At 41.3% G+C, this 27,035-nt stretch overlaps 1 protein-coding gene across 2 annotated transcripts; it reads left to right on the top strand.

The window, feature by feature from the left end:
• LOC143841019 (fructose-1,6-bisphosphatase isozyme 2) lies at positions 1–27,035 on the top strand. Of its 2 annotated transcripts, XM_077344600.1 has the most exons (7): positions 3–424; positions 2,031–2,193; positions 2,904–2,996; positions 4,277–4,417; positions 5,700–5,837; positions 18,125–18,244; positions 19,674–27,035. In XM_077344600.1, exons 1-7 carry the CDS (start codon positions 252–254, stop codon positions 19,866–19,868), a joined length of 1,023 nt encoding a protein of 340 aa, XP_077200715.1. In that variant the 5' UTR covers positions 3–251; the 3' UTR covers positions 19,869–27,035. The 2 variants fall into 2 exon arrangements, with proteins under 2 accessions (XP_077200716.1, XP_077200715.1); XM_077344601.1 differs by lacking the exons at positions 18,125–18,244; positions 19,674–27,035 and adding an exon at positions 9,295–11,442 and having other exon boundaries at positions 1–424.

The raw sequence follows: 27,035 nt of genomic DNA on the forward strand, positions 1-27,035 counted from the left end.
AGAAGAAGTGTAGTTTCTTCAAAAGTACATCAACTACTTAGTTGTAGTCTGGAAGACCAAAAGCAGTTGCCTTGCCTATCTATTCCAAGCATTTAAGTCACATGGGCCCTGTAACCTTTTCGTAAACCCTGTCTAGCATGCAAGCCATCAGCTGCCCCTTAAAATAAAACTACTGCAGAACAGCAGCAGCAACTCAAGGGAAACAAACAACCAATTTCTACCAAAGTGAATAGCCCTGACTGCTTTCCAAGATGTCTGACAGAACACCATTTGAAACAGACATGTTAACCCTTAACCGATACGTTATGGAGAAGGGACGAAGGGTTAAAGGTGCAACAGGGGAACTTACTCAGCTGTTGAACTCGATGCTAACTGCTATTAAGGCCATCTCTTCAGCAGTTCGAAAGGCAGGCCTTGCTCACATGTGAGTTGCTGGAATGGGGAGAAATGAAAACATATAAAATTTGGGTGGATTGCTATATGATGAGAAAGGTATACTTTAAATTGAGCGTGCTGCTCTTAAAAGATTACTGAATGTGAACTGCAGAATGAAAGTTCAGTGTGGCTGGAATTAAATACTTGTCTTTTATAAGTCTTTGTCACTGGAAAAGGATAGCGTGTTCTTAAATAGTCACTTATAAGGATTTTTTTGGCTATTGTTCGGTTTAGGAGAAGAAATCTGATTCAAATGCATGCATAACCAAAACCTGCTCCCTGATGGTACTAATTTAGTTGTTTCATGCATAAGAATGATGACATTATATTAAAATGCTTTACAAAAAAACTGGAGTATCCTCCACTCAGAATTCTGGTAGCCCATCATAGGAATGGGGGCATCCATGTCTATGGGATTAATAACATCATCCATGGAATCCAGCTGCCTGAAGAAACACGAATGTTCTGCTATTCTTGTGTGCTAAAATTTTCAAGGTCAAACAGGCAGTCAAGCCAGTCAGTTCAGCTTCTAATGTAATAGAAGAAGCATTCCAAATTGGTTCAGTTTGATTATAAATGTTGGCTGGACTATTGGTCAGTGCACTTAAAATATTAGAAGTAATAGATTAAATAGCATCGAAATTATTTGGTTTGGAGTACAGTAGCTCTTTTGTTACTTTAGTTACTAGTTACTAACGTTCTCCCCCCAGGATATAAACTTGCAAGAGTCAAACTTCTTCCATCAGATACCCCATCTCAAACTATCTAAAAATATTTCTAAAATCTTTCAGAAATAGAAAACAAAACAGTAACAAAAACAAGACAACAACAAATTTGGCAAAATTTGCTATTTTCATTGCTATTTCTCTGCCCAGGAAATCTAGCCCCCTAATTAGAGTGACAGTCATTGTAATCTACTCTGACATACCAATGGTTATTAGATAGCACACACTGGTTATTATTTTGGTAGCTCTGTCATCAGGCTGGACGAACAGAGGGAAGCAAAATCTTCATTACACAAGAATTTGTCAACTCCTCCTACTAGCTTTCTTCATGGATGTGACAAGGAATATTTACTTGTATTAGGTTGTCGTTTGCAATATTAATTTCATTCAGCCATGCTATTATACAGAAATTACAGTTTTTATTTGGCGGTGTAGTGCAGTTGGAAAGTCGGGAGCCTCAACGGTGCTATCCTAAATCAGAGTTGCACCCTTTGCATTCCATTGAAGTCAGTGAGCTTAGAACTCTACTTATGGTGACACTGCAAGTTACCACGGGATTGCAGGAACTTTGCCTACTTATCAAAGGAACAATTCAGCACAGGCCATTGGAAAGCAGGTGATCTTACAGGTGAGTCCTATAGGCAGAAATATTCAATCAGGATACACATCGTCATATAAAAAGTCTTAAAAGAGAACTCTTTCTGAGTAGTCTGTAGTGTAGTCCATGACAATACCCTAAATAACTACAGGCTCAAAAAGTAAGAATGAGACGACTGTGGCAAGGAAACATTCCCATAATGTTAATAACCACATTCTTACGGCTTTATTTTCTCATTGTAATAATGATAATAATAATATACTTTCTCACAGGTATGGAATAGCAGGCACTGTGAATGTGACCGGTGATGAACAGAAGAAGCTCGATGTGTTATCCAATTCTCTGGTTATCAACATGCTCCAGTCTTCCTACGGTACTTGTGTTCTGGTTTCAGAGGAAAACAAAGAAGCTATTATCACTCCCAAAGAAAAAAGGGTCTGTATCCATCCCAAGGGGTTTGGAAGAGGGGGCTGGTTTCTTAATAAGCAGCAGGTGGCGCTGGAAGAAAAGAAGTTCTCCACAAAGCAGCCTAAAAGAAACGTAATCTATTATGCGGACCAAAATAAGAAAGAACTCATGAATGCAGTAGTAATTCAGTATGGAATTCCAGTAGTAGTATGAGTAATAAATGCTGAGTGCTATTGCTAAAACTGAACACAGAGAAAAGGGACATATATGGAATCCTGGGATTTATGGTTTTGTGAGGATTGTGCTGAACTACTGAAGTCTGGTGTCCCTGGGAGAACTTATACTGCAGTCCTAATCACATTGGATAGAGAATAAATTGCTTTTTACTCTTGCGCAAGAATCAGGATTCCATTGTGAGTGTTCCAGGGACATAGACATGAGTTGTACCCAGCTGTTGAGCTGCTTTGGTTTTCTGCCACAGTGTTTCCTCATTGCCATGGTGTGACTTTATTTTACTTTGTGACAACCTTTTCAAGCAAGCATTTAATCATCTATCATTCCATAGGATATCATGCATTATGTAGTTGATGATGAACCACAAGAATGCCACTTAGCTCTCCAACCAGATCTGCTAGATGTTTGTTGTTTGCCAACTATTCTGCACTTTAAAACAGTGCAGTCATTCCTAGAATCTGGCAGCAGATTGCTTAAGGCTTCTTTTTTTTCTCCACTTCTAGGGTAAATACGTGGTGTGCTTTGACCCGCTTGATGGCTCATCCAATATAGACTGCCTAGCTTCAATAGGAACCATCTTTGCTATTTACAAGAAAGTAAGTGGATAAAAGGAAGGGAAACTGATACAGGAAGGGAAACATCACACAACTCTTCCAGGAAAAAAAAGCAATTGCTCAGGGCCATCTGCCTATTTCCCTTACTTCTATTTCTAGCACCAAAAGGCGGTTTTGGGAATCACTAAACCAGGGGCCATTCTGCACACATAGGGTAATGCACTTTGGCAGCTGGATTTTCCTGGGCAGAACAGGAAAATCTACTTCTAAAGTATGCAAGCCACAGATCTGTTAGTTTAAAATGGGATCTGCTTTGGTCATATGGAAAATGTGAGCCCATTTTAAAAAGAAAAAGAAGTGGGAGGAACAGGTGCTAGACCCACACTTAGTCCCTTCAGTATGTCGCTTCTTCCTCAGCCAGTCTTCCAGTACATAAGTGATCCCAACTGGGAGGAAAACATTTGAGCACAGGATTGGAGGGTGGTAAGTGGTAGATGAGGATGAGGTGATGACAGTCCTTCTGAACCCCACCTCCCAGATCACCATACATACACGTTGCTTGCTCAAGACTGATCCAGAATTAAATCTCTCACTGTCATGTGACAGTGCATATGCCAATCATGCTAGTCTGAGCCTAGCTATGCCCATCTAAGTCAATTGACTTCAGTAGAGCTAGAGTGGCATAACTCTGCTTAAAATGACACTGTAAAACCTAATGAAATCAATGAAATAGTTCAGTTGTAGTGGCTAACTGAAATATATTATTTTGGGACTTAGTCCTGAAATACTTTTGTCAGCTCTGGATCAGCATCTCCATATTAAGGTGTCCATAATGACAGCATCCATGTCTGAGGTCTAAATTAAATATGAACATTCTGAAAACATTTTCAGTTCCTAGTGTCAGCAATGGCTACCAGCTGGATTCCTTTGGATTTTCTGAGGTACAAAAATCATCTCAGCATGACTATTCTTTATGTGCAAAAATGGAATTATGAACGTGTCTGATGGTAGGCTTGCAATTTACCTTCTAAAAATTCTAAAACACATGTCCAGGGCCTTCAAAGACACTTGAGAGGTTCTAATTTAGGCAAATGTTTACAAGACCACTTTATCAATATTTATTTTTTCATCCTAAATTGAATGTATCAATTGGCTTCCAATTTAGTGATGCATTTCCCCTGAAAATTCTACATCTTATGAACAGATCTGTTACAGCAGGATTGCTCCATAGATTGTAATAAATTCTTATTTGCACTTGAGTTTTTTCCCCCAAATGTTTTCTGTAGCAAGATACACAAATGCTGAAATAACTTTCCCATTAGACATCAGAAGAGGAACCCTCTGAAAAAGATGCCTTCCAGACCGGACGCAACATTGTCGCTGCAGGATATGCTTTGTATGGCAGTGCTACCCTGGTGGCTCTTTCTACAGGACAAGGAGTGGATTGCTTCATGCTAGATCCGGTATTCCACAAATACTACTAACTATTGATAGGATTCCCTTTGTCAGCTTTCTTTGGACTGAGTTCTACAAACATTTCCCCACCCTGTGAAATGTCTCCCTTGTTTTTGGCAATTCTTCGGCAGCAAACAAGAGCATAAGTATTTATAGTGTGGCTCTCTGATATCCATTCCAAGAGAAGGGGATACTTCTTGTCCTCTGTCAGAATTGTCTTCCCTGTATCATCTTGCCATAATGGAATAATGTGGCCACATTATCGCTGATTAGCTAGGATGACAAAGCCAGCAAGAAAGAATACTTTGAAAAGTAAATGGCAGGGTTCTTTGGGGTTGAAAATAGATTGCAGAAATCATGTGGTAAGGAAACAGGGAAACATTCCAATGCATTATTTTCATAGGCAAATGTTCACTGATGAAAATTTGGCAATATCTTATAGTGCAATCCTAAATAATTACACCTCTGTGAATCCATTGAAGTCAATCCTAATTCTGTTTTGGATTGAACTATATATTGTTCTTTCTCACCCTTCTGCTGGTATCATCGAAATGTAATTTCCCTTCTGCATAGATTCTCCCCCCCCATAAAGTTACAGTTGACTTATGGTGACTCCATAGGGTTTTCAAGGCAAGGGATGTTTAGAGTTGGTTTGACATTGCTTACCTCTGGATTGTAAGCCTAGTATTCCTTGTTGGTCCCTCATCCACTGTAAACTAGTTTATCACCTTCCAAATGATCTGTGACAAAGAATGTAACAAGAAAATATAATGGTCCACAACAGCTAGAGATTTATCCTGAACTTTTGTTATGTGCCAGGCTTCCAGCAGCTAAAAGTTTGAATTTGTGAGACACAAAACAGAGAACGCAATTATTATTATTGCTCTTTTGCAGTACGATGCAGGATTGCTGGCTAAGAGCCTGGTTACTTCTAGTATATTCTTCTTGTAAGCAGATATTACAAAGACAACATAAATCTCTCCAGTACCGTCTTATGCAAAGCATATGAACAGTGACATCCTACACAGAGTTACCCCCTTCTAAGTCCACCAACATTGGACTTGCACTATCTGTGTAGGATAGCAGTGTTATTCCTGAAAACTGAAGTTTTTTGCTGCTCAGGAGCCTGGGAAATGCAGCACAATACATTAACAGTGTGATCCTGTACAAAGTCCGTAGATGTAGGTATAACTGCTTAGGATTGTCTTGTAAGATAATAACTTCTTTGGTGTCAGAAAATCAAGGTGTCCTTATAGTATGTATTTATTGATGTTCCCAACTGTTCTATAGGCCCTTGGTGAATTCATTTTGGTGGAAAAAGATGTGAAAATCAAGAAGAAAGGGAAAATATACAGTCTTAATGAGGGCTACGCCAAGTACTTTGATCCTGCAGTGACAGAATATTTGCAGAAAAAGAAATTTCCAGAGGTAATAAGCTATTTTTTCCTGTTACGTTTCTAACTGATGTTACTGCTATTTTTTAAGCTGAACCAGTCTGACCACCATTATATGTAAGATGGTAAATTATAGCATTTAACAGCACACGAAGCCTCCCTAGGTAATGATACCCAGTTTGGTTCCCATCTAGTCCATTACATTAATCTCCAATGTGGTTAGTAAGTGCTTAATAAAGGATACAACAAAATGTGGCTTTGCAGGTGAATATACTTTACAGACTTTGTGTTTGGAGTTTTCTGTGGTCAAAAGTAAGTAACTTCTAAACATAGAAATATCCAAATACAATGTCCATTAACCTTATTTTGAAGATGGCAGTATGATCAACATATAATGAGCACAGCAAAAAGAAGGAGGAAAGCAATGTTTTTACAAAGTGAAGACAAAAGGCCAAGTGGTTCCAGAAATAAGTGTGTCACATTTAGCATAATCACATTAGCAGAGCACAAATAACAGGCTGCAATCAACAGAGCAGAGATCTAATCAGTAGAGGAATTGGCAAAGCCTGATCAGCAAATTAATTACCAGTTGGGAAAGGGGTCAATCCCCCTCTGAAATGACAATTTACAGTTGTCTGGAACTCATTTTCATTGGTGTTCTTAATAGAAATATTTTTTTATTGCAAAGCTTTTTAAAAAAATTCTTGGTACTCTCATCTCCTCAACTGAAAGCAAATATTTCATGTATCTGCTTTGACACATTTGTTAAGTTTTTAAGTTGCCACCAGACTCCTTGCACGTTTTACTACCTTGAACTAATGGATTTAACCACACTGCAAACCAAAGTGGATCACCAGAGAAAAAGAAATCCAAACACATTAGACTGGAACTCAACTACTTTGACCAGAAGCAGTTTTCCCCTGGTATCCCCTGAGTAGGGATGCTCAGATATCAGCCGGCTCACTCACCAGCTATTTTATTTATTGATTTATTTGCCTCCTTGCTACCTTATAGGAACTTGAGGTGGCTTAGAATGTAATAAATAATAAAATACTATAGAATACCATTAGTTATAGGCCCATAATTTAAAACTGTCAGTAGGTCAAAGAACTAAGCAAACACTGTCATGAATAAAATTGCTGCCTCCTAAAGATTGGGACTGAAAGGCCAGGCACACATCCTTCGAGAGGCTGTTCTATAGCCATGGGAATGCCACAGAAAAATCCGTCTCTTGGGCACTCCCCAGAAGAGCTTCTTTGGTTGATGGGACAGTCAAGAGGGCCTGGCCTGGAGATGTCAGTTCCTCGGCAGAAACATACGGGTCCCAAGCCATGTAGGAATTTAAATGCCAAAAACAACACCTTGAATTGGGCTTCGGAGTGGATTGGAAGCCTGTGTCAGTACTGCAGGACTTGAGGTCACATGATCCTGGTAACTGGCTCCAGCCAGCCATCTAGTTGTAGCATTTTATACAAGTTACATCCTCTAAATGCCCTTCAAGAGTAGCCCTCAGAAGAGTGCATTTGCAATAATCCAGTCTACATGTAATTCAAGCAAGAGTCACTATCAAGCAGCATCCCTAAACTGTTAACATAGCTTTTGAAGGGGAGTGTTACCCTAACTTTGATAGGGGAGATCTCAAGTCCCTGGTCTGTCTTTTACTAACCCGAAGCGCCTCTGTTTTATTAGGATTAAATTTCAGTTTGTTCACTCTCATCCAGCCCATTACTGACTCAGAACTATTGGAAAAGAAAGGTAGAGCTGCAGCCCAAGCCCAGTGGCTTTATGTAAATATTCAATAGCTTGGGGATTAGATTAAACCCTGAGGAACCCCACAGACAGAGAGCTATGGGGCAAAGCAGGAATTCCCCAGCACCACCTTCTGGTACTGGCCTCCCTGACAGGACTCGAATTACCATAACACAATGCCATGGTTAATGGCGCTGAAGGTTGCTGAGAGATCCAAGAGAACTACTAGGTGAACTAGAACTACTAATAGAAGGCATCAACCAAGGTGACCAAAGCAGTTTCTATGCCAAATCCTGACCTAAAGTCAGATTAAAATGGGTCCAGAAAGTCAGTCTCTTCCAAGAGCTCCTGGAGCTGAGAAGCAACCACTCTAATTGAAGGACTGCAATCTGGATTTTCAGATAGTTAGGTGGATAGGGAATTGGTTAGAGAACCGCACTCAAAGAGTAGTTGTCAATGGTGTTTCATCAGACTGGAGGGAGGTAAGTAGCGGGTTACCTCAGGGCTCAGTGCTCGGCCCGGTACTTTTTAACATATTTATTAATGATCTAGATGAGGGGGTGGAGGGACTACTCATCAAGTTTGCAGACGACACCAAATTGGGAGGACTGGCAAATACTCCAGAAGATAGAGACAGAGTTCAACGAGATCTGAACACAATGGGAAAATGGGCAAATGAGAACAAGATGCAATTTAATAAAGATAAGTGTAAAGTTCTAAATCTCTAGGTAACACAGTGTGTGAATGAGACCTTGGGGTACTTGTGGATTGTAAACTAAACATGAGCAGGCAGTGTGATGCAGCGGTAAAAAAGGCAAATGCCATTTGGGGCTGTATCAACAGAGGCATCACATCAAAATCACAAGATGTCATAGTCCCATTGTATACGGCACTGGTCAGACCACACCTGGAGTACTGTGTGCAGTTCTGGAGGCCTCACTTCAAGAAGGATGTAGATAAAATTGAAAGGGTACAGAGGAGAGTGACGAGGATGATCTGGGGCCAAGGGACCAAGCCGTATGAAGATAGTTTGAGGGACTTGGGAATGTTCAGCCTGGAGAAAAGGAGGTTGAGAGGGGACAGGATAGCCCTCTTTAAGTATTTGAAAGGTTGTCATTTGGAGGAGGGCAGGATGCTGTTCCCTCTTCTGGCTGCAGAGGAAAGGATATACAGTAATGGGTTTAAACTACAAGTACAAGTATAGGCTAGATATCAGGAAAACATTTTTCACAGTCAGAGTAGTTCAGCAGTGGAATAGGCTGCCTAAGGAGGTGGTGAGCTCCTCCTCACTGGCAGTCTTCAAGCAAAGGTTGTATGCACACTTTTCTTGGATGCTTTAGGATGCTTAGGGCTGATCCTGCGTTGAGCAGGGGGTTGGACTAGATGGCCTGTATGGACCCTTCCAACTCTATGATTCTATGATTGTATGATTCTATAATTGGTCTAATATCATGACCAATAATGAAGATTGGAGATTGGTTCTCCAACACTGTAAGTTTCAGGGAGGGTTCTTTCAGACAAGATCTTATCTTTGCCTTCTTAAACACAGGTGGCACAGCTCCCACCCTCAGGGAAGCATTTATACTCCACTTGTCCATTTGATTCACCAGGCATGAGCAGGGGACTGAGTGTCTCAGGATCAGTTAAGTGTTCATGAGTAATTTCAGCCTCATCAGCTTGCTTTTCAAATACTTTACTGTCATGCTATTGACAGTGTTTTGTGCATATGTATTCTCCCACAGACCTTTTATTACTTCTGCTACAATCTGCTCAACAACCCATGCCATCATCTGTGAGCAACTCAATCAGCCAGCCATTTGAAAAAATTCAATTTTTATTTTAAAAAATCTTAACAAGTTGGTGTTTATTTATGTCAATTTAAGCATGCACAGTTTTGCACAGTATTTTGGAAAAGTAAATGTCATGTCTTTAATTACCTGATCCATACCGCACCCCCCATAACCCAGGGTCAAGCCATCTCGCACAGATGCCAAAGTCCATGCAAGGCAAGGCACTGAAACCCACCAATGCAAGGCAACAAAACGCTATCACCGCAACTACTATGCAGCTGAAAAGCTCTGACAGCCATCCAAAATTGTTGATAGACAGGCAAACAGCTTGGTCACTCAGCTTGCAGGTGATTATAGCTGTGAAACTAGATGTGTTCAATTGCTGAATATGTTTGCTGCAAAATCTGAGGCATTTCTACCCTGTGTGTCTTGAAAAGCCACTGCTGAGGAAAAGTTTTATTATTCTTCCTTCCTCTTGGGGAAGTAGAACAAGACTCAGAAATGAATATTAAGAATATTATGAATACTGTCACAGGTGGCTTTGGCTAGGAAGGGATAGGACAGCTAGTGTCTAAGCCAGTGAAAATTACTGAACTCCGCAAATGCATCCTAATAACACCCAGGGAAATTCTTGATTGTCTGTTGGGTTGGATATTATCATTATTTGTTTATTTTTAGATTTTTCCCCCGCCTCACCCAACAGGCTCGAGGCGGGTCACAGCAATCTAACCCCATTAAAATTCCCATTAAAAACATCAGACTACCAACATGACAGCTAAAAATCCCATCCCTCCCCCACTATCAAAAAAGGTGAAGAGGAGAGGATGGAGCGGAGTACGTACACTCCTAGGGGGGAGCAATGTCCCTGGTTCGCTGACCCCAGCCTCAACCATAGACCTGGTGGAAGAGCTCTGTTTTACAGGCCCTGCGGAAAGCTGACAAATCCCGCAAGGCCCACAGTTCACCCGGGAGCTGATTCCACCAGGTGTGGGTCAGAACCGAGAAGGTCCTGGCCCTGGTTGAGGCTAGGCGCGCTTCCTTTGGGCCGGGGACGACCAACAGGTTCTCACACACAGAGCGTAAGGCCCTGTGGGGGGCATAGGGCGGTAGGCAGTCCCTCAGGTATGTGGGTCCCAACCCGTGTATGGCCTAGAACCAAGACCTTGAACCGGATCTGGGCAGCCAATACAACTGCCTCAGCACCAGCTGCATGTGAGTCCTCCAAGATGTTCCAGTGAGGACCCTAGTTAGGAGTAGGCTAAGATGGGGGGGGGCTAGAATAAGGCTATCCTGGACATAGTGGGCTAGCCCAATTTTGTCAGATCTTGGAAGCTAAATCAGGCTGGGTTGTAGTATTTGAATGAAGTCCTCAAAGGAATACCAGGGTCAAGGCACAGAGGCAGACAATGGCAAACCACCTCTTGCCTTAAAAGCCCTATGGAGATCACTATGTCAGCTATGACTAGACAGATGTTACAGATTTCTGAAAGTGGGAGCATTGATGAGCAAGACTCTAGTTTGATCTGCCCAGCCCTCTGCATAGCCTTCTGAAGCCCCCCCCCCTCTCTCTCTGTCTCTGTCTCTGTCTCTGTCTCCAAGCAAAGGTTTCTTGGATGTTTTAGGATGCTTTGGGCTGAGGTTGGACTAGATGGCCTGTATGGCCCCTTGCAACTCTATGATTCTATGATTCTATTCCTTCATCCAAATCATTTATGAATATGTCGAACAATATAGGACCCAGGACAGTTCCCTGAGGCATTCCACTTGTCACTCCTCTCCAAGAGGATGACGAATCATTAACAAGCACCCTTTGGGTATGATCTGTCAGCCAGTTATCAATGCACCTAATAGGATCCATACTGTATTTTACCAATGTCAACAACATTATGTGGACCCTTGTCAAAAGCCAGGGTGATTCTTAGTAATCACAGCCATCTGCTGTAGCTGCTCAAGGACCAACTGTTTGGTGATTTGCTCTAAAATTATGCCAGCTACAGATGTTAAATTGATGAGTCAGTAGTAACCCAGGATGAAATCACTTTCTGAATATGTTCTTCCACCTATATTTTTTTAAAAGAAAGCTCCAAACCAAATACCAAGAAACCAGTTGAGGAAAAAATTGGGCTAACTTGTATGCTCTTTTGTTACCTTATGAAGTTTCAATTAAATTATAAATCTAATCAAATGGCATTCTTTATTATATTTTCAAACTTCTTTCACTAGAAACTACTTTTTACTGCTATGACAATCTTGAATTCTCTAGAGATTATTATCAGTGCTAACATGCATAGCAATAATTCATGTAGTTAGTTTCCTTGAAACAAAGAAATGTCAGTTTTGAGGAAAGCAGAACCGCTTGACCCAGTTTCCCCAGAGATAAAAGGCAAGTTGAAAACAGGACCTCTGTTCTTCTGGGTATATTTGTACAAATCAAAACAGAACTGAAACACCTGACACACAGAACAGAACTGCTTGTGTGACAAGTCTTTTCTAACAACTGTGGTGACCCACATAGCGGTGTAGAGAGCCAGCTTGCTGTAGTGGTTAGGAGTGCGGGCTTCTAATCTGGTGAGCCGGGTTTGATTCTACACTCCCCCACATGCAGCCAGCTCGGTGACTTTGGGCTTGCTGCAGCACTGATCAAGTTGTTCTGACCGAGCAGTGATATCAGGGCACTCTCAGCCTCACCTACCACACAGGGTGTTTGTTGTGGGGAGAGGAAAGGGAAGGCAACTGTAAGCCACTTTGAGACTCATTCAGGGAGAGTAAAGCGGCATATAAGAACCTTCTCCTTCTGCGGAACCAGGTTTGTAAATCTTCCCCTCAGTTACAAGATGTTATTAGGTTAATGTAAGGGCTTTAGGTTCCCTTCTGTAAGGTAAGTTTTGTGGCAAGCAAGTTAGAACACTGAGATCACTGAGGCAGGAATTGTATTTAAATAAGAAGCATTTATTTACAGGTTGGTTTTAAAGATCATCAATATTGATCATCAGATAATCAAAGGAGAAGCTTTACTGAGGCACATACGTATCAGCTAGCTGCAGCGTCAGAATGTGTTTTGAATTTCTTCATGGTTTTCAGTTATAAACAGGCTTTCACTGACAAACCACTAGTTGGATCCTTACATACATATAGGATTCCACCCACTCTGGCTGGTACTTTCCCAAGAAGCAGAGTAAAAAGTCTGCTCATTACCAGGGAGAAACCTAACAACCTTTAAACTGTCTGCTCTTTTGCTGAGGGAGACTCCAACCTGTTTCTGTCCTCTCCCTGAGGCAGATCCAAACTCCCTGCTGTTGTTCAACATTCTAGCCCCCCTCAGAAAGGTGATTGAATGCTGAAGCAGGTCTCCTATAGGCTCAGTGTTTTTCCCTTCAAGAGCAGGACAGTCTCCTAACCATCACAGCTTGTGTCAATACTAATGCCCAAAACAAACCACTAGCTTCATTACCTCTCATATGCCTACAATTAAAGGCGGAGGAATAACAGACAATGCATTTCCAGTGTTTGTTCCACTGACTCAATAAAGCCAGCAGAAGTTCTACAGATGGTTTAAGATAGTGTTATTTATGAAAAAGTCTGGGAAGTATTTATTGTTTGAAGTTTTATAATACTAAAGATGAACAGCTTTGATAACCCAGACTAACTTCCCTCCTAGTGTGGCCAGCTAGAGAACCTCAGAAGGTTTACAAAAGGGGCTTAAGCTAATATTCAGGCAGCCCCTGATTATTAGGGTTGCCAGTTCTAGTTTTGGGAAGTACCTGGGGATTTGGAACATAGGGAGGGAAGAGACCTTTATAGGGTATAATACTGTAAAAAAACATTTTTTCTAGGGAAACTGATCTTGGTCCCTTGTAAATTGATAGTGGGAGATCTCCAAGTGTCACCTGGCATTTGGCAATGTTGTTGATGATCCTCCATGAATCTTCTTTCCTTGTCAGAAGCTAAGCAGGGCTGGCCTCAGTTACTAGTACTTGGATGAATGACCACCAAGGGAGTCCAAAGTTACTACATAGAGGCAGGCAGTGACAAGTCACTTCTGAATGTCTCTTGCCTTGAAAACCCTATGAAGTCACCATAAGTTGTCTATGTTTTGAGGGCACTTTCTACCACCAACCCAGTGGCCATCACTACCTCTTGTGGCAATGAGTTCAAGGTAATTATGCATAGTGCAAAGAAGGGTTTTTTGTTAATCCTAAATCCATTGTTCATCAATTCATGGTGTATACCAGTTCTCTTCTCTCTGTGTTTATAAACATCTTTCATAACCACTTTTTCAGAGGAATTAAGATACAACACCTGTGTCAGCAAGCTGGTGACAGTCCTGTTTGTTCCACAGTCATCATCACCATCACTGTGGTATTCACAAGCTTCCTGTTGACATTGAGCAAAGGTTGAATTACTTTTGAGCTGCCACCAACTGAAGTTTTACTTATAGTATCCTCACCCACTTCTTTTGTGGGAATACAACCAAATAAAAAACCAGGACTTGTACCTATGAAAGGACAGGGAGGGGGCAGTGGTTAGGTGGTGGAGCATCTGCTTTGCCTACAGGAGGTTTCATGTTCCATCCCTGGCTTCTTCAGGTCACGATTGCAGATACTGGACGGCACATTTATCTGCTTGAGACTCTGGATAACTGTTATCAGCGCTGAGCAAGATAAACCAGCAGTTCTGTTTTCAACTCATCTCCATATGACATGTAAATCAGTATCCAAAGCTTTCCAGTATCTTGAAACATTGAATCAATTAATTACTTAAGCTCTTTAACAATGTTTTAAAAATAGGTAGCATTTTTTCCCTATGGTCATTTTTGTTTAATAATTTAGAATATTTAACTTGCTTTTCAGCTGAGTCAACCCTTGAAATTGCTCGCAGTAAAATACATCAATCTGAAAGTTTAAAATGCACAAAACATTTAAACTCAGCTAACAAATATCAAACCATGAAAAATGAAAGCAAAACTCAGACTGAAAGGAAATAAACAACAACCAACAGCAAAACTAGAGATTATGTTTAAAAGTTAATCTAATCTGCACATATTTTCTGAAACAAAATATTTTGACCAAGCAAACAAGGAGCAGAACAAACCTCTCAGGAACAGAATTCCATAGTCTTGGTGCCGCCCTCAAAAAGCCTCTGACACATATGATACTCAGTTGGACTCTGATAGCAGGTAAAAACAGGGCACATGCTAGAACTGCAATCAGCAATTATTTGGCGCAGTTCTTAAGGGCTATTGTTAAACCATTTAAACAGCTAAATTGTACCTGTGTGCTCACTAGTGGTGCTGGGTGGTCAGTATTGGGATTGCAGCCATGAGCGCATGCCTGGGAGCTTTCTTTGTTTAAGTGGGGGCACTGCCCAGTTCCTCCTCCTTCAGGAAGAAGCAGCAGCTGTGTGTGCTCTGCTAGCAAAAAGAAGCAGTATCCTCCATTAGGCTCTCTGTTCTCTCCATCTGCTGATGTGTGAGCTTGTAGTCTGCTTGCAGCCCAGCTACAGGGGTTTGCAATGTGCTGCTTTTGTAACTGCTCTTTAAGCCTTTATACTTTGCTTCAGTAAGGAAACTGAAGCAGATGATATATTGTATGATATATTGTAAATCTTTCCCAGTAAAGATTTTCTCTTTTAAACCTCAAAGTACTGTAAGTCTGGATCTGTGCCTCATCCACAAAGGAAGGTAATTGCATACCTTCCAAATGCTCTGTTATTCTGCAACTGTATTTCTCTGAGGGGATTCAGGACCAAGCTACTTCTAAAAGTCCAAATGGCAAGGCCTCCATTGGTGATATAAAGTTTAATAAGTTCATATAGGAATGAAGATCATTTTTATCAATTGTGAAATGATTTCTGCATGGTAATATGTAGCAAAAATATCAGCTGTTTCTACAGAAAAGAAAAATTTTGTAGACCCACTAGTCTTTCTCTCAAGCAACTTAAAACCTGTAGTAGTTGACTGAAGCCTTGTTGTATTATTATAAGAGACTGAAGATAGAGCAGGGTATGAAATGTATATACACACAGCTTATGTTTGGATAGTTTCTCTTTACTTATGTGGTTGGTACTTCCTCCTTAAAATACAGGTGCAAAACAATACAGCGTATCTGAACAGAAAGAAAGAAAAGATCAGAACACATCACAAGAGGAATCTGCATATTCTTGGTTTTAAACATGAGAGTTCCTAATTAGATAGAGGCATTTTATACCTGATCTCCCCAAATGGTGGTAATGACTTTCAAGAGGAATATTAAATGGTTTGGGGAGATCTGTAGTCATAACCCTTTCTGAGAATCAGACTGCATCGTTGTGTCCACCAATTTTAAAGTGATTTTAACATGTTGTGAGGGTTCAATCCTAACCAAGCCTGAAGCACCACAGGCTGAGGCACTCTTTTCCCTGCTCTGACGAAGAGAGCTTTGACTCTCAAAAGCTTATACCCCCAAATCTTGTTCATTTCTAAGGTGCTACTGGATTTGAATGAGCCTCTTGTGGCCCAGAGTGGTAAGGCAGCGACATGCTGTCTGAAGCTGTCTGCCCATGAGGTTGGGAGTTCGACCCCAGCAGCCGGCTGAAGGTTGACTTAGCCTTCCATCCTTCCGAGGTCGGTAAAATGAGTACCCAGCTTGCTGGGGGGTAAACGGTAATGACTGGGGAAGGCACTGGCAAACCACCCCATATTGAGTCTGCCATGAAAACGCTAGAGGGCATCACCCCAAGGGTCAGACATGACCCAGTGCTTGCACAGGAGATACCTTTACCTTACTGGATTTGAATCTAGCTGTTCTGTTGCAGACCAGCATGGCTACCCTCTGAAACTATTTATTTATTAGATTTTTATACCGCCTTATCAAGTGCAACCCCACACACCCAAGCAGATTTGGCATCTGAAAAAGCACTGGACAGTGTGTGTGTGTGCATGGAGGTGGGACAAGACCACAGCATTTTAAAATCATGGCATCCTCATAGTGACCTCACTGCATTTTAAAGTCACTTATGGTGGTACCATCCTTCTGGTGGCCACGAGGACACTATCATTTCTTGTTTGGCCCTGAGATTCTAGTCATAACCTATTTCCCCCTGGCTCCTAATGAAAATAGAGTCATTCAAAGCTTCCAGACAATATCTATTCCATTTATCATCTGAAAGAGAAACTTGTCAGATTCTAACTAGCAGCTGCACAATTTGGCTTGGCATATGACAAAAAGAGAAAGATTTCAGTAGAAGACTGCACAAGGTTAGTACTAAGATGCCAGAGAGAAATGAAACCATCCTTGTAACTTTAAGGGCCAAACTTCACACTACTCAGGATATTTGTAATAGGTTCCCACAATTTCTTCTTTCAAACTGAAAAGCAGCCATAGGGGACTGAAACTGGAAGGAGAGGAAGGCAGGTTTAACTGTGGTGCTATTTCCCTATTAACAGTTCTGAGGTGTGAATGTATGCTACTGCAGTGGGGAAATGAAAGCAGATACAATATAGGCAACTATCTCTTTCTCTATCATGGCAAATGGCAGTTTGAAGGGATTGAAAGGATTATCATTCCCTCCATCAATTCTATTGCAATTCAATGTCCCTGTGAATGCTTTCAATCTGTAAGAAAACGTGAGGGGAAATGTTCATGGATTTCCTGAATATTTTGCAGATTGGCTCTGAATGCCTTGCTATATTTTAACAATCTCCTTAAACTGCTGCCCAAATTATACATTGAGGAGATCATGGGGCAGCCTCCAACCAATTTGTGAAATGATGCCATAAGATTCAGAGTTTTCCTGAATCTTTTGTACTTCATTGGACTCTACTGAAGAGAAAACTCTGACTCTAATGATGTCACACAAACCCCAGAGAGCTCCACGTGCACATGCTTACTAAAGCATGTTTACCAGAAGTAAATCCCAGCTACCACAATATGATTTATTGGAAAGTGAACCTCAATTAGCTAAAAATTTGAAAGTAGCCACAGTTTGCTGACCCTGTTAAATTATAGATTAATAAAAGGACCCAGAATTTTTTTAGCAGAGTAAATAGAATGGCCTAGATCTGTAATAGATACTCTTAATATAATTCCTACCACCTATGCACCTTAGAATGTTTGCTATGCATCCTGCTCATATGTATAATTACTCTAAATCCTGCTGAGTTCTATGAGAATTATTCATAGATCAGCATGCATAGGACTGTAGCCTGAATGAGGCAAAGATGTACCCTTTCAATTAGGAGTATTTATTCCTGGCTTGCAGTTGTGAGACATTTCATTGAAGCAGGGGTCTAATTATGATTTGCTTTTACAGAAGCATCATAAGGAAGACACCAAGAAAGACAAACATTAGCTTCATGTTTGATCTACAAATCAATGTCTTACTGGCCTCTGTCATTGTTAGAGAGTAGCTGAGTAACTGTCAAACCCTCACCTGGAGACAGTGTCTGGCCTTTGAATGCCCTGCTATGTTGAAAGAACCACATTGCCTTCTGCTTTTTTCCTCTGCCACCCCTCTCCCCCCATCTTCTAACAAGTGGTGGAAACAGTCGGAATCTCGTGTTGTCACGTGTTATATTAAATTTGTGAGGCTGCCTTAGAGGAAAGCAGCAGCTGTATCTTCTTTTGCCATCTCTGAAAAATGAACTGTCAACCATTATCTTAATAACTAATTGAACTTTTCCACATTTCCACAACTGTTTGCCTTATGCATGGAGTTGTCTTTTCATTTGAGCATATCATTAGAGATACAGATGATCTCTATAGAGTTCCAAAACTGGACGTGCATTATGCTTTCTGTCTTGCAGGATGGCAGCTCTCCTTATGGTTCCAGATACGTAGGCTCCATGGTGGCTGATGTTCACCGTACCCTTGTATATGGTGGGATCTTTATGTACCCTGCTAATCAGAAGAGTCCAAAAGGAAAGGTAACTTTTTTATCCTAAACTTCTGGGTACTGAATTGTATTTGCACATATTGTTAGAATTGAGATGACTATGATAGTATCAAAGAGACATTAGAGCTGAGGTTCATTTTTGTTTAGAATTTTGTTTTTAAATGGGAGTCTGCTGAAGTGAGATCCTTTTCTTTTGCAGTAATGTTGGGTTTTTACAGTTAAACATTGGGCTTCTCATAACACCTGTGAAGGGTAAAGACAGATGTAACTATTTAAGTGCAGTGGAGGTGAACATGCTTTTGCTGCCTAGGAAACACGCACACACAATTGTGGGTGGGAGAGCAAACTCCCCAAAACTTTTTGCATGGTTCCAGTGCATACAACAAAAGGTCTGTGACCGGAAGCTATTGATTAAGCATCTGCATCAGCACTGACACATATCAAGAACAGCAAAGACTGAGACTCAGGAAATAGGTAAATTAACACCCTGTGAAAAGTGTACAAACTTATAAAAACCTGTCAGTCAGAGGAAACAATAAAGCATCAGTGACAAATGATCCAAATGTTTTGAAGAGATCTCTTTAGCGTATCTAATGAATCATCAGCTACCTTATCTAGAAAACAGAATAAGTACAATTCTGCACACAATAAATATAGTGAAATGCTTATCTTGTAAAGATGCTATATTCTGGCTGCTCCACATGACATCACCAACCTCCCATGTCCGGCCAGCAAACTGCTTGCTACATCCGCCTTTTTAAAGCGCTAGTTGGAGAATCGCATAAAGTGGATTCACCACACCAAAAGCGCTTTCCCTCAGTGGACATCCAGCAGACCACCAGCAAAAGAAAGGTATGGAGGCGAAGAAGCACTACATCCGCCTCCAATGTCCCGCTCTTGCATCCTCCCTCCTCCTTCTTCTGGGGGACAGGAAGTGCTTTTTTAAAAATTGAGAACTGCCTGGAGCAATGAATAGGTGGACAAGGGCCTTGGCAGTGATTGTCTGTGCTTCTATGAATACTCAGAGAGGCATTTAAATGAATAAGTATTTGTTAAAAACGGCGATCACCAGAAGTTCATCTGTCAATCAGCCATTCCGGGAGGGGATTGGCTGGCCAATGTGATTGACAGGCCAAAGCACAACAAGAATAAAGTTGGGAAAATGGCCAGAAACATGCAAGACAACTCCAGAAGTGTGGAGTGCTGGTGAGTTGCGATTATTTCTCATGCTTTGCAATGCAGCAGGCTTCACGCTACAATGCCCAATGTACGGAAAAGCCATAAGAATTGCCTATTTATTTGAATATATCTAAATAAGTAAATAGTTAAAATAAGAAGTGTCGTCTTGGCAAGACCCTGAATGTAATTCATGAAACTGTGCGAGCTACCGTGTAAAATCCTTTGATTGCTTTCTGACCTAATTCAAAACCCAGTATAAGGAGTTTTCTCATTTCTTGTAGCTTCGACTTCTTTATGAGTGCAATCCCATGGCATTCATCATTGAGCAGGCAGGTGGGATAGCTACCACAGGAACAGAAGCAGTGCTGGATGTGAAGCCAGAGTCGATTCACCAAAGAGTTCCTTTTGTCGTGGGCTCCCCAGAGGATGTTCAGGAGTACCTTGGCTGTGTACAGAAACATCAGAAAAGTAGCTAGACATTATCAAAAGGTTCCCATCAGGCTGTTCCACAGCACAAATGAGAAAAGCCTGAAATACAGAAGTGATAAAAATTTCATCCAGTTGTCAGTAATAGGGATGTCACTTCTTTTTCTTTTAAAAGCTCCCTTTCTTTCAGCATAAAATATAAAACTTCTAGTCTAATTTTCCACAATACAAGAATGAAATCAAAGTCCAATTGGTAACAATTTATCTCCTTTCCCCAGATAAAACATTTTAATGAGCAGGGTCAACCCTAGATCTTGCATCAATTCTGCTTGTTTTTTGCTAAATGTGATTCTTTCCCATTAGATTACACTACCAGCCTTGTGACCAGTGAGGTCATATGCTTATCTCCTTAATTATATTTGCCCTTGATCAAAACAAGAATGCAGTTGTCCTCTGCTATCAGCCTACATTGGTTTGACTCTTGCATAGCCACCAGTGCATGATACTGCTTAGTGCTGATTAGTATTGAGACTCTTGTATGTGTTTTGCTACCTAGTGCTTACTTAGTGGAACATTTTATACAGGGAATTAACCTCTTGTTTATGTTGCTGACTCATATGTTCTAAAGCTACACTTGTTTTTTCCCAAGAGGAGAATGTGCTGCAAAACAAGAGTTTTTTTTTGTACCTTAAATGATACCCCATAATACTTGGCTGTTAATTTCAAAGTCACCACACTTCAACAAAAAAGATTTCAAATGAGCCTCTAATTGCTAAACTAGAATCTATCAGCAACTTTGTTTTCCATTTGCCCTCATTGGAAGTCCATACTTCCATTTTTATTGCTAAATTAGAATAAAGATAGCTGTTAAAATGGCTCACTTATTCTTATCTGTGTGTCTGGGGTTATTTGCCCTCCCTTCATCCACTAAGTAATATCACTCCATTTGGCATCTATTGACTCTTCCCCTAGCATTCTATCTAAATTAGTAGTACTTACTCTGCAGAGAGCCACATTTGCAATTACTGTCTACTGAAAGACCCACATGACTATTGCTTGCCCATTGAATACATCTCCACAACAAACATATACACACACCATAATATAAGGAAAGCTATTAATACTGAATAGAGAACTATGAATTTTTAATTACCAGAGAACTTCTGAACATGTAGGCTTGTCTCTCCCCATCACTGCTGAACTTTAGTCAGATGTTGTGCATGTGGAATAGTCATGCCAATCAGACTTAAAAGAAGAAGACTCGGATTTTTATACCGTGCTTTTCATTATCCGAAGGAATCTCAAAGCAGCTTACAATCACCTATCTTACCTCTCCTCACAACAGACTTTCTGTGAGGTAGGTGGGGCTGAGAGAGCTCTGAGAGAACTGTGACTGCTCCAAGGTCACACAGCTGAACCGCTCGACTCCTATTTCTCCTCATTCCTGTCTTGTGAGGAAAATCAAGACCAACATGACAAAATCATATCAAGTATGAGGGTTGATAGTTGCAGCCAAGATCACTGTAGAACTAGTCCATACACATCTAGTTTCTTTAAATGAAACTAAGACCTGTTGGCCAGAACAATTGCATCCAAGGATCCTAAAAGGACTTATGGATGTAATTTCTGAACCTCTGTCCATTATTTCTCTCTAATTTTTTTGAGAAATTTACTACCTTTCTAGATCAGGGGAATGCTGTGGATACAGTTTATCTTGATTTCAGTAAAGCTTTTGATAAGGTTCCACATGATGTTGTTGATGTTGGTAAAATATGGTATGGATCCTATTACTGTTAGGTGGATTGATAACTGGCTGACAGATCACACCCAAAGGGTGCTTGTTAGTGGTTCATCATCCACTTGGAGAGAAGCGACAAGTGCTTTCATCTCCCTCCTTCCCCCTCCAGAACCTCTCGCCATAGAATATTGGCCAATTATATGTCATCCAGGACATATGTCCAAGTGAGAGGAAAGCAGAGCATTATGGGATTTTATGGTTTTATTGTGTTTTAACTAGAATTTTATTATATTGCAAACCACCCTGAGCCTGCTTGCAGAGAGAGGTGGTCAATAGATTTAATGAATAACTCCTATCTGGAGAATACAAAAGCTTACACGATATTTTATGATACATTTTGGAAAGTGAGGTAATTAAAAAGGTATAACTTTAAAATTATTCTTTGTTTACACAACTGGACTCTGTGCAGAGATGTCAGCCATTTGCTGCTAGACCTTGCATATCAGAATCTTTTGGCCCCACAGTGTAGCTTAGCTTACAGTGATTTGATTATCAACCAAGTGAATGAAAATTTATTCTAGGCCTGATGCTCAGTTTTGTTAGAATTACCCAGTAAAGTTGCCCTTTGGCACTTGAAAGCATTTTTTTCTGCTTGGGTCCTGCCAGTACATACTTCGTTGGAATAATGTCTACTTGTCCATGCTTGAACAAAGCAAAGGAAAGTTGCAGATGAGATAGCTAGAGCTGGGGGGAAACAAAACCTTGCAGATTCATTAGGATTAGAAGAACAACACTTGGAAAGACTTGCACTTACACATTCTTGTTTTTTAGTTCTTCCCCCTCCCCAGTTAGAAACTACTTTTCTCCTGCCAGAACAACATGCACAATAGAGATATAGCTACTTTGTTATGCACTGCTGTATAAAAGAAGCAAAAGCAAATTTGATAAAATATTTTGGTTTCTTGGTGAAAACCAGAATAAAATCTAAACACATTCCTGACAGAAATGGACATTCTTGTTGACATCAGGAGGGGCACTCTTGGGCCCTTGAGGCAACTCTGCTATGCTGCTCAATCCTATGCAGGCTGTTCTGTAGCCAGGAGCAAAATAGTTTGGTATTATATCACTGGCTCAGAAAATGACTAAAGCAAAACAAGCAACCCCATCCCCATTTGCCAGATTATCCCAGTTCTATTTAGCAAGCCCTGTGAGCCATTTTCTTTTCAGTGTGAAAGACTACAAAACATTAGCAAGGAATTTGTGTCAGCCTTCTGATGGTCAGACAACATGGAATGATGGAATTCTGTGACTGGAGTATGTGGTGTATGTTTTGGTATTAAAAATCCAATCTGGGGAACCAAAATGGGTCAGAACTATAATGCTAGTGGTGAAGGTTTAATTCCCCACTTTGTACTATTTCTCCTATTGAGAATAGTATAAGCTGCTCCAAGCTCCAGCAGGTACAAAAGACAAATATCCGTATTGTGTCTATTTCCCACCCATCCCCCCTCACACTAGAGCTACAAGAAGATGGGGGGCATTTTTCATCAGGCCAAAAGTTAGCCACCTTTCCCCAGCTTCAATCCCTGCAACAGAAATTGAAGGTATATATGGAGGTAATTTTGCAAGTCCAGCAGAACCAAAGCCACTGTGGCAGTGCAAATCCACCAGGACTAAGGTCAAGGGTGGGCTAGAAACAATGCCTTAGGACTGGGAATGTGGGAGGAGGGCCAACTGCTTTCTGGCACTGGACTGGGTGGGGCCACAGAGGGATGTACTAGAGACAGGAACAGCAACATAGAGTTGTGTGGGAGGGGATAATGTTTCTCCCCTTCTGAGCCACTGCTGCCAGTGAGTTCTCCAAAGAGTGTTAGCAAGCACAGGTATTTGGGTAGTGCTAACAACTCTGTCCTCTGTGGACAGCTGCAAGAATAGATGAGGAGAAGGTGGCTCATAGACTTCTGGTGATGCTCTGATAGGGACAGGTTCCTGTGGACTTGCAGAATGGGTTTGGGGCCCAGGAATGGGGGCATGTAGTACACAGCACATGGAGAACATCTTCTCCCCTTTGCCCCTTTGCACTCTTAACTTCATGGCACAGATGGGTTGGTCCACAACCAGGAGTGGTGGGAGTATAAAATGTGGGCCTTCAGCCAAGGAACCCAGTAGCTAAGCTCCTCTACTCTATGGAAGCTGAGCGACAGGGTGATTTAGACCTAAGATCCCCAAACTCTCGCAGTGGAGATGAGTTGTTAATCAAAATGTGGGTCCTCAGCCAAGAAATCCCCCAAGCTAAACCCTTCTTCTCAGCACGAGGAGAGAAACAGATGGATCAGAGCCATGAGTCCACCTAAGACCCCCCAAAACTCAGCAGGGGAGAGGAGTTCCCATACAGAAGAAAATGTGCTCTGCTAGTTTGCTTCTAAAACCTTCCCCCTTTCTCTCTGTAACTGAAAACAGCTAAGAGAAAAGAGGCTGTGGAGCTGAGCTGTGTCTATAAAGCACTCTCAATCCGTAGGGCAGAACTCTGTTATTGGATGCCAGTAGTGCCTGTTATGCTTTGGAGGGCTCCTATTGGTGTTTCCAAGGCTAGAGAATAAGACTGGAGAATTTCAACCCCACTGTTGCCTTGGAATTTTGTAAACAGTTTAAGCAGGGATAGTCTGCAAAATATAATAATGTAACAGCAACAACTTTGTGAAATGTTTATACAGAATGCTCTTTCATAAACATCACTTCACCAAACATGAACCTGCCAAAATGCATGGTGAACTTCACTTCTTGAGCTGCTTGGTGCCATCCCTACTTCCACCATCACATGCAGTTTGGCTTGGTGTCGCATTGATATGATAGTCCAGGCATATGATCATGTTAGCAAACAGATTTAGCAAAATAATCAGTGGGTTTACTAGGGTGCCACTATCCCAAATTCTGATATTCATGGGGCAGGCCTGGTGAGATCACACTGAACCATGGTTATAATTAGGGATGGGCACAAATCATATTTTTGTAGTTTGGTTCATGGCTCATGGCTGAACCATGAATTGAGCTGCAGGCCCATACAAACTAGGAGACTGGTTTATGAACTGACAGAGTTTGCGTCAATTCATGAGCCATTTAAAGTTTAAATCTCTGCTTTCTGCTCCATGCAGGGGTTCCCAAGTTCAAGATTTCTGAATCACTCAGGATAACCTAGTTTAATAGGAGCCAATATGAACTGTATGTAAGACTGGTTAGAAAATCCTTCCTGCAATGAATTTTTTTCTGCTGGAGCCCAAAAGCAAGAAGTATGTTTTAAACTGAGTCATCCCAGTCAGGCATGTTCAATCAACTTGTCACATACAACCTGACTGAACAAGTATTAAACAGATGGAGTATTCAAGTAGGATGCTGGAACAGGGAGCAGATCACAGGGCCATGAAACCTTATATGCAACATCAGACTAAATATTCTTGCCAATTCCTGCACGGATTCCTGATGGCATCGTTTATCACTAAAAAAAAACTGTTCCGTGTAAGAGATAATCTATCCACTGCTGTCATTCACTTGGTCATGTACTGTGCATTTGTGATAGCAAATGCTTTGAGAAGGTTTAATCCCAGCCCAGGGCAGAGCTGCTTGCTATGCCTCATTGATTCAATGTGAAAAGCAAAATGCTTGATCAGCACGTCATGGAAGAAAAAGAAATGTCACGTCAAAAAAACCAACAACAGCTATTAATTGCTTTACTCATGCTTTTCTCTCTCTCTAAGATTTACCAGTGATACACACGCAAGCTTAATGTAAGACAATGTCTTACTGATGTCTTTTTAAAAGTATTCCACTTCCTGTTATGGTGCAAGCTTTCCTGGCATCACCATTTATACATGAGCTTTTCAATTTTGCCAATATTTTTGCTAGCAAGAGGCGGAAATGGCTGAAAATGTACATAGTTTAATAGGGCACTTTCGAAATGTAAATTTCTAGGCTGAGAGAATTGATGCAATCTTCTGCACATTCGCTGAGAATGCATTTAACAAATCTCACTCTGTTCAGTGAAGGGTGACTGCATAAATATGCTTGGGATTAGGCTGGCCTGCTCACATGGAACACATGGTTCACTGCTCAACCTAATTATGTCCACGTTGAAGACTGCAGAGGAAGTCTAGTTTATCTAGTTTGAAATGCCATGCTGTGAGATGACTGACAAAAAACAAAGATAGGCTAAAATGCTGGAAGCACATTTTATAATAACAGAAATGTATCCCACTTTCTGGGCATGGAATGGGGGGGAGGGCTAGAGTCTTATTCTCTACCAGCCATGCAGTTTAAGAACTCTGTTTGGCTTGTTTTTTGTCCATGCCAAGGATAACTTGTCAGGACTGGCTCTTTGACTCTCCTTGGCATCTTTTAAATTGTGATGGGCCCAATACATGAAAGAGGTCATTTAATTTTATTTCACTGAGCTATTTAGGGAAGTCCTGGTTTCAGAGATTCAACCTGTAGTCTGACCACTACCTACTTAAAGCTGAGGCGAATGTGACTCAAACAACCCTGCATGAGAGAGGGCCAGTTAAAATGGTCTGCCCATGGAGGCTTATAAATCTTATTGGATTCCAGAATGCTCTGGGGGATTCCAAATATAAGCTCAGCTGAGATTGTAGTGGGAGTGTGGAAAATGAAGCTCCCTTAATTTGTTGACAAGTTTGCCCCTTTACAATCACTCCTGGTGCCATGGTATAAACTGGCCAGTTTGGTGTAGTGGTTAGGAGTATGGACTTCTAATCTGGTGAGCCGGGTTTGATTCTGCGCTCCCCCATATGCAGCCAGCTGGGTGACCTTGGGCTTGCCATGGTGCTGATAAAGCTGTTCTGACTGAGCAGTGATATCAGCACTCTCTCAGCCTCACCCACCTCACAGGGGGTCTGTTGTGGGGAGAGGAAAGGGAAGGTGACTGGAAGCTGCTTTGAGCCTCCTTCGGGTAGAGAAAAGCGGCATATAAGAACCAACTCTTCTTCTTCACCATAGAACTGGGTAAAAAGAGCAGGCAGATATATGGAATGCTGTTGTTGGTGAACCCATACCAAATCTGATATAGTACACCAATCATTATTAACCATGGCTTCTAGTAACCCAGGGTTACTCCAGAGCCCTGGAAGGGTTATTCCAGTTTGGGGAATTTAATTTATATAAAATTAACTAGCCCAGTAAGGAGGCCAGCATGGCTTTCTGCTCATCTTTCTGATCTGTGGTGGCGTTGTTGAATTCATACACAATCGGAAAAAAATGGGAGGGAACAGTTGAATTTGCTGCACCCCCCCATTTCCCCCTTCTCAGAATTTCTTCAGAGCCCTGCCAACAGAAAATAGTTGGAGGAAGGCTGTTGCAAGCAAACAGGACTGTGTCTAATGCCAGAAAGTCTACACTCCTAAGCAGCCATTACCCCCCCAGGGAAACTGATCTCTATAGTCTGGAGATGAGCTACAATTCCAGGGATCTC

This window comes from Paroedura picta, chromosome 7 (genome assembly GCF_049243985.1).
Source record: "Paroedura picta isolate Pp20150507F chromosome 7, Ppicta_v3.0, whole genome shotgun sequence".
Taxonomy (NCBI): Eukaryota; Metazoa; Chordata; class Lepidosauria; order Squamata; family Gekkonidae; genus Paroedura; species Paroedura picta.